The sequence below is a fragment of the Pangasianodon hypophthalmus genome, chromosome 8 (assembly GCF_027358585.1).
Source record: "Pangasianodon hypophthalmus isolate fPanHyp1 chromosome 8, fPanHyp1.pri, whole genome shotgun sequence".
Taxonomy (NCBI): Eukaryota; Metazoa; Chordata; class Actinopteri; order Siluriformes; family Pangasiidae; genus Pangasianodon; species Pangasianodon hypophthalmus.
Genome location: NC_069717.1, coordinates 9,776,532 through 9,799,887, shown reverse-complemented (window position 1 = coordinate 9,799,887; position 23,356 = coordinate 9,776,532). Strand labels below are relative to the sequence as shown.

The 23,356-nt window shown below is 36.9% G+C and overlaps 1 protein-coding gene across 1 annotated transcript; it reads right to left on the bottom strand.

The window, feature by feature from the left end:
• Positions 1-961: 961 nt before the first annotated feature.
• Positions 962-22,245, bottom strand: mov10b.2 (Moloney leukemia virus 10b, tandem duplicate 2). Its single transcript, XM_026927465.3, has 22 exons — positions 21,890-22,245; positions 20,222-20,324; positions 17,756-17,949; positions 16,356-16,594; positions 16,012-16,261; positions 15,716-15,841; positions 14,248-14,410; positions 13,439-13,593; positions 10,791-10,964; positions 10,424-10,571; positions 9,819-9,980; positions 8,653-8,750; positions 8,406-8,503; positions 8,199-8,297; positions 7,981-8,083; positions 7,767-7,884; positions 5,557-5,748; positions 4,950-5,024; positions 4,708-4,833; positions 4,497-4,585; positions 3,333-3,451; positions 962-3,011 (listed from the first exon to the last, which is right to left on the bottom strand). The coding sequence occupies exons 1-22, from the start codon at positions 22,018-22,020 to the stop codon at positions 2,950-2,952; spliced, it is 3,024 nt and encodes a 1,007-aa protein (XP_026783266.3). The 5' UTR covers positions 22,021-22,245; the 3' UTR covers positions 962-2,949.
• Between the last annotated feature and the right edge of the window lie 1,111 nt (positions 22,246-23,356).

Below are 23,356 nucleotides of genomic sequence, written 5' to 3'. Positions count from 1 at the left end.
AATCCATGTGTTAAAAGTTCTATGTAGAACACTTGTAAGTAGAACCCATGTAGAAAGCTAGAAACCAAAGCTACAATTATTAGAAATCTAGAATTATTCAAAATATTAGACTCATTAAATGTACACAGTAATAATCAGGCTATTTACTGGAGACATACAGATTTTTTTTATTCCTGAACAAGTCTGGAGAGAGACTTGTTTTTGAATTATTGAGGTTTGGATAAATCTCATTCAGTTCAAGTGCCTAGGCATACTGGCTAATAAATATATAGGAATAATAAATACAATAACTTACAGTATTTTTTTATTGCCCTCATTGTGACAGAATAATAAAAAACTCACAGACCCCCACAGACTCACAGATACCTGGGGCACCCCAGACCCCATCTCAAGACATTTTGGCTATAAAGAACCTTTTTAGTCACCTTTAGTCACAGGAACAGAGGGAATAATATATACAGTCCTGTTTAGCTGATTAATTTTGGTATAATGATGTAGACTAGCAGATGTTAAAGACAGATTCATTCATTCATTTTTTAACTGACCAACTGATTAATATTTACTGGTTTATTACAAACCACTGTGTCAATGTGAGAAAGGTAATGAAGAGCAGATGAGACTCAGAGATGAGGAGAAAATGACAGCCAGCAGCTTGAGCAAAGTCTGACAAGAGACAAACTGCTCATCACACACACACACACACACACACAAAAACAACAACACATGGTGTTTAGTAAGACTGTAAATTATAGCACTTTTGGGCTGCAAATGATATATTCACCTGCATAGCAAAAATTAAAAAAATTTAAGAAGACCACTGAAAACCAGGACCTGTGGAGAAAAAAAAAAAAAAAAAAAGAACTGGAGCATGAAGCAGTGGTGGCTCTGTGGAAGGCTGTGTCTTGTTGAAAAAGCTAAATGTGCATTTAAGTATCTTTTTAAATATTAAACTCAAAGCAAATTCGAACAACTGATAAACATTTTATTATACTTTATTAATAAGATTCCAACTCTTATTTTTTGGACACAATATCCAGATAAATTCAAAATTCTCCTCAAACATTTCAGACACATTTAAAAAAATATATACTCTTAATAAAAGCTGTGATACAAAAAAAAAATCCTGATTAATAAAATCTCTGCAGAAATAATTTATACTTCATTAAGACATTCAGCTGTCATTTCTGTACTAACTTTGTGAGAAAATTTCATTCTGATGGCACTGATGGCAAATGGTCCCTGCTCTTAATGTCATCTCAACAAATTTCAATGATCTGTATTTATATTCAATATTTCAACATATTTCAATTATATCAACATTAGAGTATAATTCTGAATCATTTATGATGTAAAAGTTTTCATAATTCATAATAAATTCTTTCTGTGCAACTTCTGTGGACTTAAACTAAAAATGGAGAGGCAGAACATGTAGGTTAAATGTAATTGTTTATGATAAATACCCAGAAGGTGGCAACAGAGGGTGAGAAAAAGAAGAAAAAAAATAAGGCCCTGATTTATTAAAGGTCTGTATGTGTAACAGCACATGAACATTTGATAAAACCTGAAAAAAATGTGCAAACTTATTTACTCACATTCTGCAGGTGATCATGTCTTTCAAATGAGCAAAATAAAGCATCCATTTTTCAGGTTTGTCTTAATAAATAAACAATTTAAAGGATGTTAATCCTTTATATAACATATATAAAATATGTTAATTTAGTGTCAATTATTCAGTCATTTCATAAATGTAAGTCATTTCATACATGATGCAAATTGATACATACAAAGGGCAGGTATTAAATTTGTGGAAATCAATTTCTGAAACGAAACTATTATTATATGGTTTTATAAAGTTTCTCAAATATTATGTCCCAGTATCAAAATATTGAGAAAGTTTCTTGTAAATAGGACTACGGTAAAGTTGGTATCATACTAAATATTTGCGACACGATCGCACCCTGTAAAGATTTTTCTTTAACATATGAACATATTAGACATTCATGTGTACTCTTAGTTTGCATTTGTGTTGTATTTTGCCTCATTCACACATATCAGTGTCTTTATACACATATCTGTGTTACAGTGTAATTTTTATATTGTATTTAATATTGTTTTCTTCTACTGCTTTGCATGTGACATCATCAATTCTTCTTAGTAAATCACCTGCAGCATGCCCCCAAATCACACACACAGTTTATCAGATTGCAGATGCAAATTACACACACTCTATTTGGGACATCAGTAAAAAAAAAGGGCCAAATGTGCTTTGTTTCTTTACACCGAGTTGGCAGATTATTATAAAGTTCACCTTCACACAAACTGCAAGTCATATGCGTAAACTAGCAATTCTAGCATCAGCTAGTGATTAGTTGGGGGTTGGAATGGGTAAAACAGGTGATCTTAATTAATATAAATGCGGTATGATAGTAAGCACAGGGCATGCTCGTTCCTATCGTCCCCGAGTCCTTGATAAGGAAGTGCACACGGTTACCTGCTCATCACTGCTGCCCAACTTTATTCCTTTATGGCTACTGCTTATCAACACACTCAGAGACACATTCAGCATAGCAAAGCGCCATGTCACAAGGTATGTATCGATGCTGAATGCTTTCAGGAACATGCCAGGGACTTTTTTATTGCTTTAATGCTTTAGCTTTTCTGGAAAGCTGCTTTGGGACAATGTCCATGGTTAAAAGTGCTATAGAAATAAAACTGAATTAAACTGAATAGTGGCCAGCACAGTCTGCAAATCTCACATAAAGAATTGCTGAGGATTGGAAAGAAAAATTGGAAAGAATTGCTGAGCTCTGTTTAGAGTGGGATTTCAATATTTGGAATTTGTGCTGTTCTGAAGGCAAAAGGAGGTACAACACCCTACAAAATTATAAACTGGCAAGAGAGAGAGAGAGAGAGAGAGAGAGAGAGAGAGAGAGAGTGTGTTTCTCAGGGTTACTGTTCATTCCTCCACTCGGGGTTTACATACTGCTGGACGGCACTCTCCTCAGTTTCCACTAGAGGGGGAATAAGAAACACAGAGAAAGAAAATAAAGATTAGGCATTTCTTAAATACTTTCTTTCTGCACCTTAAAAACAACAAAATGCCCTGCACTTTTAATTAATGTATTTTGTTCTGTTTTTTTTTTTTTTTTTTTTTATTCTATATAGACTATATACATATTATTATATAAATATTAAATTTAATCTCACACCATTAAATGTGTTACATCGCTTTGTTGGAAGGAATTCCAATATTACTTTCATCTATTTGTATAGAGGAAATGTAGGAATTAAATCAGGTCCAAGCGGTTGTCCATCAACAGACCAGTACTGACCTTCAGCCACTGTATGGATGCTGAGGGCCATGATCCGAGCCACCACCTCCTCTGTGCCCTCTACAGAGGTGCGCTTGAAACCAGTACAGCCTCCCTCTTCAGTGCAGTAATCAATAAACCTTAACATACACACATATACAGTATAAACAAAATAATACACACAATTCTACTATCTGAGCATGTGTACCTTGCCATCAGCTTACTAGACCTTTCAGAACTACTTTCAGGATTCAAACAGTTTTTAAAGTTTTTTAATGTTTATGCTTTCAAAATCAAAGAATTCACATTGAAAAATTAAAAACTGCTTATAACTTTATTTGTCTAATGGCGATATATCGAAACATGTTTTCTAAACTTTTTATCGAAATGATCCTTAAATAAAACCACAAGGCCTTTAGGTATGATTTAGTTACAGGACTGTCGATAGAGTTTATCTTTGAGAAGCAGCTGGAAAAGACCGTATGTAACCTTGGTGCTTAGACACTGAGATATACGGGGTTGCAAAACAGAGAGAGGGAGTTTTAATTTGGCTGAGTGCTCGAAGCTTCAATCCACACTTTCTCCAAGTTTCTGTGCCTGGAGTCATTCTAAAGATTAAAGTGGGTTGAAAACATCTACAATCTAACATGGTTTTAACAGGCACTTATTGTTAAATAGCCATTTGGGATTTGTGTATATGAGAGGCTTATGTGGAAAATAAAATATTCCTGTGTAAAGCAGAATTGTAGAGTTTACGATTTTATGATTTATGTGCAAGTAAGCAATTTAAAATTGAGTTAAATATCACACACAAAACATTACTGTGGGTGCAAAATTAAAAGGATATGAAATATTAAAATTTCTGATGATTCTGATGATTGCCTTATTTTACATTTATATTAATATGTAATGCATATAAATCAGGTTTATTGATTTTTTTTAGCTTCAGAAAGTGTTACAATTTTCTCTTTGCAAAATTTATGCTATAGAAAAGCATAGTGTAGTGCACATGTTCACTCTTTTTGTGTTTGTATAAGCTTGCATGTTTTTTTTAATATTTAATATTGATTAAATATTAATATTTAAATGCATTTTTAAAGGAATGTGACAGTTTATTCATTCAATACAAGCATCAGAAATGATCAGTGAAAGCAATAAATTCCAAGTGCAGATGATAGTGCATACTTGCACCAGGTTGTATCAGTACTGAGAATGACAGGGTTTCCCACAACGATGAGCAGAGACCTGGCTCGTGTCACAGCAACATTGAACCTCTGACAAGAGAGACAGAGAGAGAGAGAAACAGAGAGAGAGAGACTGTTATACGTTTCTGTGTGAGATTGTGTGAGTGTGTATTTGTGTGTTTAATGTGTGTCTATGTTTAGGTCTGAAGTACCTTTTCATTTTTAAGGAAACCAATGTTGAAAAAGGAGTCTAATTCGAGGTATTCACCGCTGCTGCGGACAGTCGACACGATGATCACCCTCCTCTCTTGACCTTGAAACTCCTCCACTGAGCCCACCTGCAGCATGCAGACCCACACACACACTCTTTAATAATGCTGTGAAGGAGAATGATGGGGTACTGAAGGCCGTACAATGGCCACAGCAAACCGAAATGAAATACTCTCGGTGTCACCTTCAGGTCTTCAATGCCCATGAAGTCTTTCAGCTCTTTATCACATTTTGTGATGGCCTTCCGCAGTTTCTCCACCTGTGACCCAACACATAAATACACACAAATACACACACAGGAAGACACACACAATGAGAGGAGTGAGTATGCTATCTGACTCTGCAATCTGAAAAACATCACACTGAATCTCTATTCCTACATTTCAATTTACACCATAATTAAAGACACTTTTAAAAATCTTAATATTTTTTTAGGTATTTTGTATTATTCACAATATGCTAAAAAATTATTCATAATATTCATTTTCATTAACATGTTAATTACTACTTGTTAGTTGACATACAAGCCAAGAATTTGCAGTTAATTTCTCTGCCACTTCTCTCCCAATTAAGAACTCTTATCTTTCTGGTGTTCACAGGATGCACTGGGACACATTAACATTCACCCTACAAATGTTACATGGCTGACCACCTTTAAAAGTATCTTGAGTGATCTCAATATGTCTCCGTTTTGAGCTCGTACACGTCTGTACCTTGTGAATGGATAACCCAAGACAGATGTAAATACCAGGTGTGAATGTGGCTCCCGGCTGGCGATTGCTCGTTCCTACCTGTTTCCTGTAGGGGGTGATGATGCCAATGTCTTTGGGTGAGATCCTGGCAATGCCTTTCTTGCCCTGTGACAGCAGCAGTTTTTTCAGGTAGTCAACGACAACGGTGATCTCACTGGTGTTGAAGAAAGATGGACTGTTTGATTCACGCTCATCCTTCCCTGGCACACCGTGAAAAATCAGAGGGAAACCCTGAAAAACAAATAAAACAACCGATATTGAGAAAACACTGACAAACAAATACACACAAAGTACATACAGGGTTCACACTAATGTGACTTTGAGTGAAAAACAACACTGACTCACAGGAAAAAAAAAGGGCAAATGACAGTGCTGTGACTCATTTGACTGCCAAAAATATATATAACCAAACCAGAACTGGTCTCTAAAATTACAGCATTTATGTGACACTGTAATAAGCAACTGACTCATGTAAAGACTCCACTAGCTGGGCAAAAGTGCAGTTACCCCTAGTGAACCTGTATTAAACGGTAATTCAGGTGTTCACACTGGCAGTGACGCAATGCGACAAAGTGGCTGGAAGTCAGTCATTTAAATGAATGTTGGTGACACTCAACATTCTGAGACATAGTGTCTACTGGTGATGGAAAGTGGGCAGGGTGAAGGTTCAGTGGAGTTTAACTTGCAAATGACATGCAAATCGACGTGGTGAGCAAGAGGGACTGTGGTATGTTTCTTTTTACCCAATGCTGTCAATCTGTGATTCAGTCAAATCAATGTGAGGCTGTGGATCTTGCTGTAGAAATGTATTAATAAACCTGTAACCAAAGTAATATAACTATTCAGTAACAACATTCAAAGGCACATCACAGTCAAGACATACAATGCAGACAATGGCAGGGGGGTAATCCAAACGCACAATTAGAGGATATTCCAGGGTCAGAATACAATGGCTTAGAATTATTAATAGGACAGTAATGGTGCTTTCACATATTCAACATGTAGTCCTTTTTAACCAAACCCTGGTGCGCTTCCTCATTGGTGCAGTTCTTTTAGACCGGTGAGGACACATAAATTGGACTCGACTATGGATCAAAACAACCAGTCTGAGAGTGTCTGAGCAAGGTGGTCTTAGTCTGATGAACTCTAACTCGAACACTGAAAGCAGCATTTTTACAGGCATGAGCAAAACTGAACCTTGAGGTACACACTGACCCCAAGGACAAAGCTGTAGTTTTGCGTAAATGGGATGTGCTCTGTCTATTTGGACCAATGAATAAAAAAAAAATAAATAAATGCAGAATGTGATTCATGAAATGTTTTAAATTAGTTATTTATATAATTATCTTATTATTTATTTACCGTTGGTTTAGTGTTCTCTGTGCTCTGATAATTTTTGTGATTTCTACCCAGACTTTTTTGATGGTATTTCCATCACCATATTTCTGACCAAAGAATGAAAGAAATTTAATCAGTATGATTTCATACTGCTTTTCAGGTTTATTTAATTATTTGCAGTATGAAAAAAAAAACAAATGTTGCTTTGATTTTGACTAATGGACTAATAGGTGTGAATGTGCCCTAAGACTTTGCAAGTGATTGTTTGATTCAAACAGGAACTACCAGAAAAACCACTGCATTACTCAATACAGGAATTACCCCAGGAAAAAAAAACAACCTTGCTGGTGCGAGCACTGAGTAATATGTGTTAACTGCAATTCTCCAGGAAACGTTCTCTGCATCAGTACAGTATAGTGTAAGGGTGTAATGCAATGGCACTATCTGGATCTGGATCTGATTTGTGCTCTAAATATTTGTATCTGTATTTAGATTTAAATGCAAAGTGGGCGTGGACTACTCTAAAATGTAGAGTCCAAGTTCATAATTGGTCTCAACTAGAGATGTTCCTGTTTTTTTCAATCCTGCTCACAGTTATTATGTTCGTTTGTACCTGCCTGCAATATGCTCTAAAAAAGGTATTAGTTTCTCTTTCCCAAAATATAAACAAACTAGTGGCCTAATTTAAACCCTCACAACCGTGATCAGGCAGGTACTGAGGTAAGAACGCTGTAATCTCATGGTTCATTGCCACACATTCATGTTAATGAACATGGTCTGTCTTTGAAAGTAAAAACCTCCCTTTCGCACAACTTTTTTTTTGTAGTGTCCTGTGCGGTAAGTCCCGAAAATGAATGAATTAAAATATTGAATGTTTTTGCATTTTGCAGTAATTCATGTCTGTATCTCACCGTTTTGGGAAGGTGTTCCCAGTTGCAGTAGAAGTTGGTACTGAATTCATCTGCACATGGCTGCAGCTCTCCATCATAAAACATCTCATTAGGAGTTTTCAGGATTGCCCTGTGAGACCTGCATGTGATCATAGCAGAAAACACCTTTGTCAAAGGAAGTAATTAGTTATATAACTTCCGATCGAAGGAGATATATAGACAAGCTGGACATGACCTATAGTTGCGCAGTAGCTTGGTGACATAGTTATTGTTGAATCCAGTATCTGTTTTCTTATAGAGTGGATTTTTAGTCATCAGCCTCTCCAGAAGTGACAGACCTTCAGATAAAAAAGAGAGCGTACACTGTGACTGGTAGAGTGACAGGAAATACTACAGTGATCAATGTGTGCAATGAGCAATGAATATATATTCTGTGAAATAAGAGCACCTCACCCAGGCCATATTTGATAGCATATGGAGACCTTAGAATCGGTCCAAGCTGCTTCGGATCTCCAGCCAGCACCAGCTGCCCTGTCTCTGCACGCAGCAGACCTGCACAAACACACAATTCAAACTGTAGTACCTTACAGTACACACATACAGGACAGGCACAGTACCATAAAGTTAGTATTCCAGTATATCAGTTAGTATGTTTCTTACCAGCTATGGCAATGATGGTCTCACACTCCACTGCATGGCCAGCTTCATCCACAAAGATATGAGTGAAATGACCAGCAGGCAACCCACCAGTGACCAGCCTGCACACACACACACACACACACACACACACACACACACGCTTAAAAATTGTGAAGAGTTTGAGTGAACTTTTTAACAGGTAGTCCTAAACAACATCTGTGTAGTTTAATGAAGAGCCACAGTAATGATCTTTGTAAGGGATGTTTACCTGCCAGCTGTAACCACAGTGGTGACCACAATCTTATATGTCATCAACTCTTCTTTACATGGAAACTCAAACATATCACCTTTAAGATTACTAGCCTCCTACAGAAACAGAAGACATACATGAGCATAACCACACAGTATAGTTCTCTCTCAACACAAACACACATGCACATTCAACATCAAGACTGGCACCATTCATGAAAATGAGCAAAAATGAAAAATTAACATATTTATAAAATTAATGTGGCAGCCCATGAAAATCAAACATGGTGAATTTTTGACATGTTCTGCTATATGAAGTCTTGAAAATTACAGGCTTAGTCTTTAACTAAGCCTGTAATTTTATTTTATTTATGTAATTTTATTTTATTTTATTTTATTTTACAGGTTCTAGTATGTTAAAGTCTGGTTATTAGACACACCAAAGCACTGTCTGGTTTAATTTGTAATTATTTCCTATGGAAATAATAAAATGACCATGTACAGTGCAAAACAAGTAATTACTTTGATCATGATATGTCTCTTCTACTGAGGTAAATATCAGTCGTGGCGTTTGAATTTGATGAACAGGAGCTCTTGACTCTCTACATTGGTGCTGAAATAATTGCTAATTAATTCAGTGAGTTCTGTTCTTTGGCTAAATTTCCCATTTTGTAATCAAATTTAAACGTTACAAATTTGTCATCTTGCCTCTACATTGTAATCAACGGTGTGTGTGAGATCCCAGATTATGTGACAGCTGGTATTTAAACAGTTTACAAAATTAATCTATCACGCATATGTCTATTTCACTATGTAGCATAACCAGTAACTTAATCAAAACAATTTTATGCAGACTTTATGACTGCCACGTTTGCTCAGCTCCCTCCTTATCTACTTAATATGATGTTTGCGGAAAGCCTACACAAGATCTCTGTGTGATTTTAGTGAAATATATTTACATTTTCACACAGTACAGTTATCAAAGTATGTGACTGGCAGAAAAACTCAATTTTGGTCAAAACCAGATTTTGTCAGTTTTGGCTACAACATCTGACAGGTTTTTCCAGACCTCTTGACATTTTATACAAAATGAGCAACTTGCAATGGCATTGCAAATAAGGGAATAATTCTGCCTGACCATAATAGCCCCTGCTGTTGATATTCGAAAAACAAACATGCACTAACCAGCAGACTGAGGGGCACTTGGTCGGGGCTGCGGCTGCTGGCGTACATTCGGTACACTTTGTGAGTGTCAACATGTAGCAGCAATTTCTCGCACAGCTGATCTGCAGCGCTATTAGAAGGAGCACAAGCCAGGATATGCACATTTGGCAAACACTTCTCCACCTGACAGAAGATGAAACAGGAAAAGAAATAAGATGTGAGTCACAGTGTGAGATCAGTGTGGTTATGGCAACAAATGAGCAATATAACAAATGCAGTTAAGAAATACCTAATGTTTGGGTGAAAGACCACACCTGAAGCTATATCTTCTATAACTTCATATAAATTCCCATCCCCATTCCCAAATTTAGTTAAGGATATGGTTTATACTCGCAATGTGAAATCTTGTGAGTCATAATAGTAGAGTGAGCGTGTAATCGGTTTACTTGGGTATGTGGTGATGTGTCTTCAGTCATTCCTGTATATTTACGTTAACATTTATTCAATTGTCTGCCCATGTTCTATATGTGTGTGTGTGTGTGTGTGAGACAGCACAAGTGCATGATGCCCAAGGAATTTGTGTGTACAGAGCATGTGGCGTGAGCAGATGTTAAAACCTATCCCACCTGTTTAATGGCTTCTACCATAGTAACTGTTTTTCCTGTGCCAGGAGGTCCAAACACCAGGTACGGTGCTGGCTTAGACACGCCAGCTACAATGTTGCACACTGCAGTGTATTGCTCAAGGTTCTGCTCCAACTTTCTGTCAAACAAACTAATTGAAAACACACAACATCAGTTTTTACTATTTTTCTACTGATGGGTATTACAAGTCATTATGTAGTTACTCCAACAATCTAGTAAATATGGGTGCTTACATAATGAGGATGTATGTCTATCACTACCGAACACATGTACACACACCTAGTGTAAATGCATTTCCAACAAATTCCAGCAGAAATACATTGTCTTTCTGAACCAATGTAACACTGACCTCAGTGAAAGCTGTGGCTTTGAGATTGGGACATTTGATTCTGTAGGAAACAGCACCTCTTTAAGCTTGTGTTGGACAGCCAGCTGCACGGCACGATGCTGGAGTCTCAGCGGTAGCCGGTTAACGGTGAACTCCACGTGAAACTTCATGTTGTCTATGAAACGGGCCAAGAAACTAAAAACGATAGACACTTGACATTAGATAGAGTCCTAAATCCTAAACTAAGGTAAATAAATTCCAAGGTCATAAGTCCCTACAGGGTCTATGGATTCTGTCAACAGGCTACAGCGGCTAGAGATGGATGGTATGCTGGTAGCATGTTGTGTATTTGTGAAAAGTGCAACTGACCATAATCAAAATAACCAAAATATGTTCACAGAGCATAGACAGCTGGGCACCAGTAGCACTAGTAGAAAATAAACATCTCTTAAATAAGACAGGAATCAAGTGAGTCAGAGGTCACAGCATCTCAGTCACAGAATTGTACAAGAAGTAACTGATTGTCAACAAGTAAGTAAGTGTCTCTGTTGAACGAAAAAAAATGCACGTCTCCACATGTAGGCATTTCTCAAATGTTGAATGGTTAGACTGGCTAGAACATTACTTTAGGCATCAAAAAAGAGGGAGATACTGCAGGGGTCTCCAAGTATACCTAGGTGACATAGCATAAGTAAACACTCTAACATTAGCTAACTAAATTATCTATCTTATTACTTTGCTGTTCTACAGTGCATTTACACACAGCCGTGATTGCTAAGTTCTCTATTTTTCTTTTGAAATTAAGTCAATGGCAAAGTCGCAAGAGAGAGCTTTAGGGCTATTTAGTTATATATTTTTACCATCTAGCCCCAGAACCCTAACAAATAAACACTAGTTAGCTAGGCCAACTGTAATTCCCGTCCAAATACTGAAACTTGCTATCCGGGCTTGGGACCTGCACTGAGAACTGCATCTACACTCCCAGCAGCCGGGTTCCATTAAGAAGAAGAAGAAAAAAAAACTGTGAAAGTACAAACTGTGTGACTGAAAAAAGATGCATATTAGCATGGCAAAACAAATGCTTGCATTCAAAAGCCCATAGTTCGAAAAAAAAAAGTCAGCATAAACAGATAGTGGTGCTGATAAGATTTCTTCTGTCACTAAACATTTCAGCACTAACCACTGATCCTTTACAACTGTGAGAAGTTACTGACACCACTTATCACATAGTCTGTCTTTTTTTCCTCTCTGTCACATCTGCCAGCCATTTTATGAGTCTGTCTGAATACTGGGCCTCATTCATCAAGGGATGGATGAGATTAGTCCCATTTATCAAGGGAATGGATTTATTCGTAAATCGTTTGTATGAACATTTACACAAGAAATTTGGTATTCGTGAAAATCCCATAATTAAAAAAAAAAAATTCTATCCTAGTCCTGCTTCTGAGTGTGTGTAAATTACCATCTTCTTTTAATGCTGTGCAGCACTTTATTAAAGCCAGCAATAAGTGAATAATAAGTGACCAGTGTAGTAAGTCTGAAGCTGTTGTATACTCTGTACATGTTGCATGACTTCCCTATGTAATGGGCAGAATCAATAAACACCTGATGCAAGTGAGTGACCAGAGAACGAGGCTTAGCTTTCAAGCCTTTTTTTTTTTTGCCATTTACTTGCCATTTTAGTGCTGTGAGCTTTGCCTTTTATGGAGTTTTTTGGGTGTCACCAAATGCAAATCAACTGTGCCATGCATGTTCCTGGTAATTTATGGGTGACTGGAATTCATCAACATACACATGTGAGTACAAAGAAAATCACCGTTTCTGAAACTTTTGAAAAACCCGGTGGGAATTTTTTGTTAGGCTTGGCTTACACAAACATTTACACACAACTTTACTAAAAGATTGATCAACGTGGCCCATTCTGTGTAATGAATATATAGTATGAATTAAAAACCTCTGTGTCTGAGATCTATTCAGTTCTTTGACACAGCAGTATCTATTGGTTTTTGCTCAGGTGCACAGAATGAAAGATAAACTCTATCAACATATACCCATCTCCTGCTTCAAAAAACTGCACTCAAGAAATAGTTTAGCACACAGTACGCCCTGACTTTCACAGCACCCTTCATGAAGTGTTATGTCATTTTCGATAAAGCAAATGGGTTAAGAGGCAGGACTTTTATACACTCTATTTGGCTTAACCTGCCTTAAGTAAGTTAGCCTCAAAAGGTACGTTGCTATGGTGATACAATTTGCTGATGGGTGAGCCACCACTGTGATGTTATAACACAAAGTCGTTGTGATGTTGTTAGCCGAAGTTAACTTTCTTATGCAGAAATCCTGCTTTGTGGTACATTTCAAGAGTGTCATGTTGGTAATCCACAATTATGTGTTGAAGAGTACAGCTATGAATCAAAATCAGAAAATATAAAGAACAGTAAATATAAAACACGCAGTTTGAGAAACCAGAAAAACAAGGCTCAGATTTAAACGCTCAAATGCACAATAAGACTCCACAAAGACAAATCACAAAACAAAGGGGTATAAATACTCAAGACAGCAAATGGTACAAAGGGAAAGGTGCACACAACTTGGGACAGAGAGCTGACACCATGGAAACAAGTGCTATTAAAGCCACAAGTTGCAGGCCATAGTCTGAGCAGCCTTACCTCTGTGAGAAACCCAGTCTGAGTCGGTCGAGCTCCACACGATGCACATAGCCTTTGTATTTGGTTTTATGCTGTGAATTCAGGTCATCAGACTTAGTCAGCAGCAAATGATCTCCTCTTAACACCGATGGACGATTTTCAGAAACACCTGGAACCTAGAGACAGGATGGTACAGATATGAAGAATCCAGTGCTCACACACTGAAATAGCTATATCTATACACACACACACACACACACACACACACACAATCACCGGAATATATACCGGAATATATATGTATATGTATATTCCGGTATATATTCCGGTGATTTTGACCTCAGGCTAAGTTCACTTTTCAAGTTTCTTTGCTCAGATTGGCTTGGTCTATCTTGACAATTCACATTCATAACTGCAAGCCTCCTCCGAAATTGATGGCTATGTGCAGGTTTTCTTGGGCAAAAGTTTTACTAAACTACTCAGATTCGGTAGGTTCCTTCCAGTTCTGCTTGAATCAATTCCCCAAATATCAATTAATTACCAATTTCCCCATTCTTTGACTAAATATAATAATTTCTGTTGCTGTCCTCCACTGGTGTTTTGCCACACTGCCAACACTCAATGATGGCGACAACAGTGATATGTGCAGGCACACTGGGGAAAAGCCACATGGTTTCTGATCTGACCATTCTCATTCATGTTACATGGCCACATATCGGATATGTATCTAATCTAGCACCACATAAGAAAGTGCCTCAGATCTGATAAAAAAAAAAAAAATTCTCATTAGCAGATGGGACAGTGAAACTAGAACGTTGCTCTGCATTTACCTCAAGCACCAACAGTTTCTTGCTGTGGCTGTCCTTCTTCATGGTGACATCATGCTTATCATATCTCTTGATGTCCACTTCCATTTGACGTTCCTCCAGGTACAGTAGAACCTGGAAGCGCTCTGTGTAGTTATAAAAATCCAGAGGAGACTCCAGTAGAGACCTAACCACCATTCGCACACACACAGAAACAGAATATAAACTCTAAAAATACTCTCAATACCAACTAAGAGTAATTTTAATTAAGTGAGGAATAAAACACTTGGGATATGCTGTTATATACAATAATAATCATAGATGGGTTCGTGTGATGCAGTCTGATGCCAAGCACAGTTGATTATTTCCTAGAGCGACTTGTGCATAGGGGCAGGTAGGGCTCTCAAGCATTTAACAAATGTTAATCTTCATAAAGTCCTCATTCACAATGCCATACACTTTAAATAGAAATACACTGTATTTGAATTTTAATTTAAATACAGTTGAAACACTAATTATCTCTTTTAAGTGACCAACATTTTGTTTTTAAATTGCTATTTGAGAGATATAAGCCAAGGTTCCATTGATTTCCTCGCTTCTAGATGTTGCACAGTCATCTTTACTGCCCCACCAAGCTTCCATAGACTTATCATTGCACCCAGTGGTGAAAATGGGAATTGCAGCAAGTGCTTATAGTAAAGACAGGGTTTCCAAATTGGGCTAGTTTAAAAATGCTCTGCAGCCGCCAAGTCTTGTTCTACTGCAAATAAATGGAAGCAGTTTCTGCAAGCAAAGGCAAACTGCAAGTGCAGATAGTGTGTCTATGATGTACAAAACCACTTCTATTGTATTGCAAAGATTGGGAGAGGAAAAGAGGGATTAAGGAGTGAATAACGTCCATACATCAGAAATGCTGTAATCTTGATTTCCATGTAAAGGCTTAAAAAAAAAAAACAGGAGAAAAATCTGTCTACCTTGTCCAGTGCTGACACCTGTCAAACCTGGTTAAGAGTGATGGGACGTACACCTGCTGTAACAAACACAGTTGAACAAACTAACCTAATTCTTTTCACTCTCAACTGCCTATTTCAGGGTTACTCTAAAAAGTCACTAGATTATAGCTTATAGCATAATTCAAGTCAAGGCTCTTGACTTAAATTTGTTTGAGGCTGTGTTGTTATTTCTGTCATCCTGCCTCTCCAGAATCTATGGTCATGAACTACTGCTGATAGCAGCACATCCTGAAGTGTTTTATTCCTGTTATACCACAGCAATTTGGCATCTATTACATTGTTTTATTAAAGAATCAGTTACAGCTTCCATTGTGCAATGTCTGTAAAAGAAGTTAGTTCCCCACAACCACATTATTATAAACCTGTGAGTTGCCTGGCAGCTGAGCTATCAGCAATTCAATAGTGCTGTGGTGTAATGACTAATTATCAGTAACTAATTATCAGTAGTGAGGGCTTGAAGAATGATATAGCCTACTTACTTCTTTTGCAACAGATAGGCCTCGGGAAAACGTGGGGCTTTCAGAAAGTCGATCAGGTCGTTGATATAGTCTGGGCATTTATACAGCAGCAATGGGACCTCATTTTGAAGACGCTGTATGGCCAGGCTACCAGACACAACACAGACGGTGAGGCTTTTTTTAAAATAAAATGTTCATCATTACTTTATAAACATTTCTTTAAAAACAGGCCTCATGCTCTTGTAAATGCAAACTTGTATCCTGAAAGTCTTAGCATGTGTCAGGAGTCTATCGTAATAGTACTGTGTGCGCCATACTTGTCAGGTCGCTCTCCCTCATCCACAGTAAAATCATCAGTTTGGTCTCTGCTTAGTCTGAAGGGTGTGTAGGGCTCGATGGGTGCCAGCTCTCTAGCTAGCTGTGTGCTGAACTCAGCTTCAATATAGCGCACGATGTGGAATGACCTGGGACTTGTTTCCTTGCTCAGCGTGAACTCAAAGGCCACCGTAGCCTGGTATATACCCACATATTTTGAACGAAACTTCACAGTGACCTCATACTTTTCACCTGGTGAACACAACAGGTACTGTCAAACAACTGCAGATGGAATTGTAATCTAGAGTTTGAATTTGTCCAACAATGAAAACGGCTTTATTCTCACCAGGACGTAGGCTCAGGGGATTGTTGCGTGTGACTTTCTTGGAGTCCTCAAACATGAAGCAGTGGATCCAGTGCAGTGGTGAGTAGTAGGTGAAATTCACAGCATACTGCCCTGTGTTTTCAACAAACAGCTTCCACTCATAAACTTCTGCACTCTCCACACACAAGCGCAATCTCCCATCCACGATCTCCATCTCAGAGCTGACCCGAACTCCATTTTTATCAGCCACAAACTCTGCTCTGAGAAAATAAGAAAAGGCAACATTATAGTTAGGTGGCTCCAGTGAGGCTACAGATGTTCTCATGTTTCACATGACTTTAAAGGAGCCTTTTGTAATCATTCAAACCCTTTGCTGACACCTGGACTAAAAACATTGACAAGCTTGTCTGTTCTGGATGAGCTGAAGCTAATTTCCAGGCAAACAAATGTAAAGCTGAAACTGAAACTAGCTATATTCATTGGATGGCAATTGTGTGACTTAAAGTCTAAAGTATGTATCTTAAAAACTATATGTTTGTTATAGACCTAGAAAGACTTTAAACATTCCAAACCCCTTAAGTTACAATATGTGAAAATATTGCATGTTTAAGTGGAAACAGATATTACTCAAAGTCAAGAGCCAAATTTAAACCAGTCTATGTAAATGTAATGACTGACAAACAAACACCTACTTTATTTTACCCTTACCTTTAAAAGTGGATTTTAAAACTAATAGTTTTCACATTTGGTTTTCAGGCAAATGCAGCAGTGTCCTATACTTTAATGGAAATTTAAGTAATAGCATGGCATAAATGTTGATAATATGTTGAATACACTGTTATTCACACATTGTTGGCACTGCTAAGTAAAGCTCCCTCACCTCCTAAACCTCAAATTTAACTCCTGGTCTTAGCTGTCTGTAATTCAAATCACCACTTTTCCTCTCCTAGTGAAACACTGATGTTTTTATATCATGGTTATAAAAAGCACAGTCAAGTACCATGAAGGGCCTCTTGAAACATGGATAAATATTGGGTTTCACAACTGTGTATCAAACCAAATTACACATTTATATAGAAAACAAAACAAATTAGTACATATTTTCTAATTTTATTTTCTAATCACTAATGAGGCACTGCGGTGTGTGTCAACTCGCTGCTGGAGAGAAGAGATAGCGAGAAAGTCCAGCATGTATCGTTGTATCGATACTGCGGAAAATGAGTATTGAAACCGTTTCAAATATTCTGAATTGATATGTACTGAAAAATCGATATTTTTGACAACACTAGAGCCTAGGTTTGATTAATAAGGTTGAAAATAAAAATGTTTACTCTTATTCCCTTTTACTTACTGTTAGCAAATTCAGTGTGTGTGTGTGTGTGTGTGTGTGTGTGTGTGTGTGCGCGTGTGTGTATGTTCACCTCTCATTAGTGAGCTTCTTGAGGATCTCCTTAGCCAGTTTCCTTCTGGCTCTAACACCACCCTCAGGTCCAGGAGGTGGAGAGAATGCTTCCAGAGCATCATGAGGTGCAGATCTTGAGACGCTCAGAATAGCAGCACTGCCACTTGGCTGCGTGTCTCTAGGTTTCCACCACTGATCTTTTAACACTCGTATCTGCAGGAACAATGGCACAAATTACACTCAAACGTATGATGTAACACAACAGCTCTGTCTTCAAATTAAATCATAATTCATTATTAGTTTTGGAAATTACACTGTATAAATATTTGCTGTCGATTTTACAGTAATTCACTGCAAACTGCGCCACCAAAACTAACTTGCATTGACTCAATGCAATCTTTTAATGGAGTTAATTCAGTATTAGATGTAGTTGAATCAAAGTAAGCTAGCTGCGGAATGGTTGTGGTGTAGTTGTGATGGCTCAATGGTTAAGACTTTGAGTCACAGCTTAGAAGGTTGTGTGTTTAAGTCCCAGGAATGCCATGCTGTCATAGGTGGGAAAGACCCTTAACCTTCAGCTCAGCTTTATTCTGAACAAGCAAATGTATTGGGTTATGTGTTATTTTATACAACATTATAATATTACAGTACTTTACTGTAAATATGTAATACAGTAAATCATACAGTACTCAACTCAAGTAAAGTACTGTAAAATTTATAGCAATTTTTTTTTACAGTGATAGCAAAAACCAAGAAAAATCAAAACTAGTTTTAATTGTAATTAATTAATTATCCAATAAACTTTTGGTTTTCAGCATAAAACCAAAGTTGATTTTCACTTTAGCACATATCCCTTCCTATGTTAATACCACTCAAATTTAATGCAATTATAGATCTAGTGATAAAATAACATTACATACTGTTATTTCTCAATTATTTCTATTATCAGCTAATCCAGGGTTTCAATGTTATGCAAATGCATGTTTCAATATTCTATATAATATTAGAAATACTCAGCCCCTCAGCAGATATTACAATTACTTCCTCAGTTGATTGCACTGTATTCTTTTGGATTATACTATACCACATTACATTCATTCAGGATTAGGAGAGTCCCGTATTCTGCCACCTGTACACAGAACCTATTACACAGTTGATGATGTCTACATACCATTAAACTCTTTATTAATAGGGTGTGTTTCAGGTGGACTCTGGTCTCCCAGTCTACACACACCTGAAATCAGCTGATTAGTTATGTGGTTATACTGCTAGGTATCAGAACACACTGCTCTATACTGGACAATCAAACATCTCAAAATTACTCTCTATGGCTTATTTTTCCTTTTAGGAAAAAAAGATGAGCTGCTGTTTAAAATTACATTTTTTAAGGGAGTGTCCGTTGTATGTCTGTACAAAATGAGGAACAATAAAGGCAAACATGCCAAAATGCATAAGTCTGGCTGCCTAAATTTGCCAGTCTCAACAGAAAACAAAGTACTGTGTCTTAAACATGGTGCAGGCCAATTCAGGTCATAAGGCCATTGATAATTACTTGAATTGCATCAACAAGAATAGAAATAAATATTGTAACAATAATATATGCCTACTGTAAAGTATAAAACTCTGTGTGGGGAGGGAGGCCATCAGTTCAGATGTGAAGGGGCATTTTAACCTGTTATGCCCTGAAATTGCACATGTGAAAGTGAAAGACATCCTGTGAACAATATGGGCTCTCATGAAAATAAATGAATCATGTGGAAACTGAAAAATGAAACCACATGCCCTCCATGTGAAAAATGAACATGTGAAAATTAATTAACCATGTGTAAAAATCATGTGACACTAAATAAATTATAATAAAAAAATAAGCATAAATAAAACCACATATGCACTTTGTGATAAAATCACATGTGAAAATAAATGAACCATGTGAAAAAAAAATCATGTGTGCATAAAACCACATATTCCCTATATGTGACAAAATCACATGTGGAAAAAATAAATTATGCGGGGGGAAAAAATCACATGTAAGAAAAAAAATGCATCGAGTGAAATAATACACACCTGCACTTCATGTGAAAAATGTGTGAAACACAATATGGTAAGTGTGTAAAAACCACATGCAAATTTCAGACCTGAATGACGTGATTATTCATGTGATTTTCCTCTAAGGGCAGAGATAGCAGGTAATAAATCAATATGACTACAACAATTTACTTTACCTATATCCGTTTTCCTTCTTTTTACATAGTTACATGGTTACCTAATGAATGTCCCAATTTTTCTTCATATTTTTTCCCCAAAATAACAGCAAGGTAAGGTTAACTTTACCAGGTTATAGAAGCTTAGATAACTAATTAAATGTGTGTGAATAAAGCAAAACTGAAGACCAGAGACAACAGAAACGAACCACACTGCACTAAATGAAACTTGTAAATTATTAAAATGATGAATTATTAATTATAGACTAGGATGTCAGTCTTACCTTAGCGTTAAAGTAAACGTGTCGGTCGCGGGTGACCCGCGCTCTGTTGCTCGTCCTGAGGACAAAAAGCACTGAAGAGAAGTTGGGATCTCTGGCACCTTCTCTGTGGGACAGAGAGAGTTTCATATTAAAACCTTGTATTAGTGTCCAATACAGGATAATTAGAAGGGCTATGTCTTATCCTTACATCTGCATGTCATTAATTTACACATAAAGCATGGTGCAAACAATGCAATATGATTTGTATGTCCTGTATTTCCACAGAATCCTGAAGACTGTTCTATAAAACATATACAGACAGATAGATAGATAGATAGATAGATAGATAGATAGATAGATAGATTGATAAACTCCACATACCCAAGATGTAAAAAAAAAAGTATATTTAAAAATAAACATTTGTTAAATCAAATGTATTATTATTATTATTATTATTGGTGTTATCTCAAATTAAGAAGTATACCCTAAATTAATTATTTTTGTAGCTTTTTCCTCAGTTTAGCATTATCTTGTCTAGTGTGCAAGGCAGACAATAATCAATAAACGCTGATAAATTTAGCACTATCTCTTTCGATTCCTAATAACACCAAGTTATCTAATTACTATCTTATGTTAAACTTCATTCTTTTTTTTTTTTTTTTTTTCTTTTACAAAAATGGTACTTTTGTTAGGTTAACTTTAACAAGCTATAGCTTAACCTGTCATCTAGTTAGCACAGGAAGCTAATCAACTGTGCATGAAGCAGAGAGGAAGAGCTAAGTCAAACAAACAAAATTACAGTAAACAAAACTTGTTGGAAAAACATATTTTTCCCTCTTACTTCCTTTTTGAAGATTTAGTGAAACCTTCTTGTCTTCAGTGTCCTGTGGCTCACCATGATTCAGTTTTCAGTGAAAATTCAGTTTTCTTTCCACCATCTTTAAGACACTTTTTTTCTCCTTTTTTGAGCTTGGCAAATATATATTAAAGTATATATTTGCTAAATCAAATGTACTATTATTATTATTGTTGTTGTTTTATCTCAAATTAACAAGTATACCCTTATTTAATTTTTTGTAGCCTAAAATTATTCATTTTCCTCAGTTATGTATTTTCTTGTCTAGTGCGCAAGGCAGACAATAAATCAATAAATGTTGATAAATTGACTTTAGCACTATCTGTTTTGAGTCCTAATAACACCAAGTTGTCTAATTACTATCTTATGTTAATCTTTATTCTTTTTTTTTTTTTTTTTTTTTTTTTTTTACAAAAATGGTAGTTTTTGTTAGGTTAACTTTAACAGGCTTTAGCTTAACAACCTGTCGTCTAGTTAGCACAGGAAGCTAATCAACTGTGCATGAAGCAAAGAGGAAGAGCTAAGTCAAACAAAAACAAACAACATTTCAGTAAAGAAAACTTGTCAGAAAAATATATTTTTCCCTCTTATTTCCTTTTTGTAGATTTAGTGAAACCTTTTCAGACAGTCTTTAGTGTCTTGTGGCATTTTCTTGGCACCTTCTTTAAGACACAAATTTAATTTTATTTTATTTTATTTCTTATTTATAAATGGGCACATTTAGGCAGTCTTGTGTGTGCTTTATCAGCTTTATTGTCGCTCAGTTTTCACAAAGACTCACTCCACATATGCTAATGTCCTCATCGTGAGATCAGAACAACACAAAGTCTCACCTGTTCCTGAAGTCGGTGTTGTAGATGTGCTGAAGCTCATCTCTCTGAGTGACACTGAATCTCTGCGTCTCGTGTAAAAACTCGATAAAGTCCAGCCCGACAGCCCGGACCTCAGAGCGAGAAGGTCGCATGGTGAACAGCAGGTGAATGCAGTGAGGGTGTAACGCGGATGTAGTCTGTCTCAGGCTCACAGCGCAGTTCAGTGACAGGGCTGGGCATCAAACCGCTTTATTCCCCACAAGCCCCGTCCATAACAGAGAAACGAAACTTAACCCAGCTCTGACTAACGCCTCCTCATGTCTACATCAGCACATGTACGAACCTATTCCTGCATCCTAATGCGTTTATAGGTGCATAAATAAACACGTATTGGTTGAGAAATATCCCAAACTTGATTCATTTTAAAATCTCAAACTTTGAGCGTCAGTAAAAACGGTGCAAAGAGAAAGAGAAAACCGCCATCTAGCGGCTAAAGCAAGACACTACAGGTGCATAGGGTTATTTCCATATCACAATCCATATTCCATATCACAATCCATATTCCACATCACAGTCCATATTCCACATCACAGTCCATATTCCATATCACAATCCATATTCCACATCACAGTCCATATTCCACATCACAATCCATATTCCACATCACAATCCATATTCCATATCACAGTTCATATTCCATATCACAGTCCATATTCCACATCACAGTTCATATTCCACATCACAGTCCATATTCCATATCACAGTCCATATTCCATATCACAGTCCATATTCCACATCACAATCCATATTCCACATCACAATCCATATTCCACATCACAGTCCATATTCCATATCACAATCCATATTCCACATCACAGTCCATATTCCATATCACAGTCCATATTCCATATCACAGTCCATATTCCACATCACAATCCATATTCCACATCACAGTCCATATTCCACATCACAGTCCATATTCCATATCACAGTCCATATTCCACATCACAGTCCATATTCCACATCACAATCCATATTCCACATCACAGTCCATATTCCATATCACAGTCCATATTCCATATCACAGTCCATATTCCACATCACAGTCCATATTCCACATCACAGTCCATATTCCATATCACAGTCCATATTCCACATCACAATCCATATTCCACATCACAATCCATATTCCACATCACAGTCCATATTCCATATCACAATCCATATTCCACATCACAATCCATATTCCACATCACAATCCATATTCCACATCACAGTCCATATTCCACATCACAGTCCATATTCCACATCACAATCCATATTCCACATCACAGTCCATATTCCACATCACAGTCCATATTCCACATCACAATCCATATTCCACATCACAATCCATATTCCACATCACAGTCCATATTCCACATCACAATCCATATTCCACATCACAGTCCATATTCCACATCACAGTCCATATTCCACATCACAATC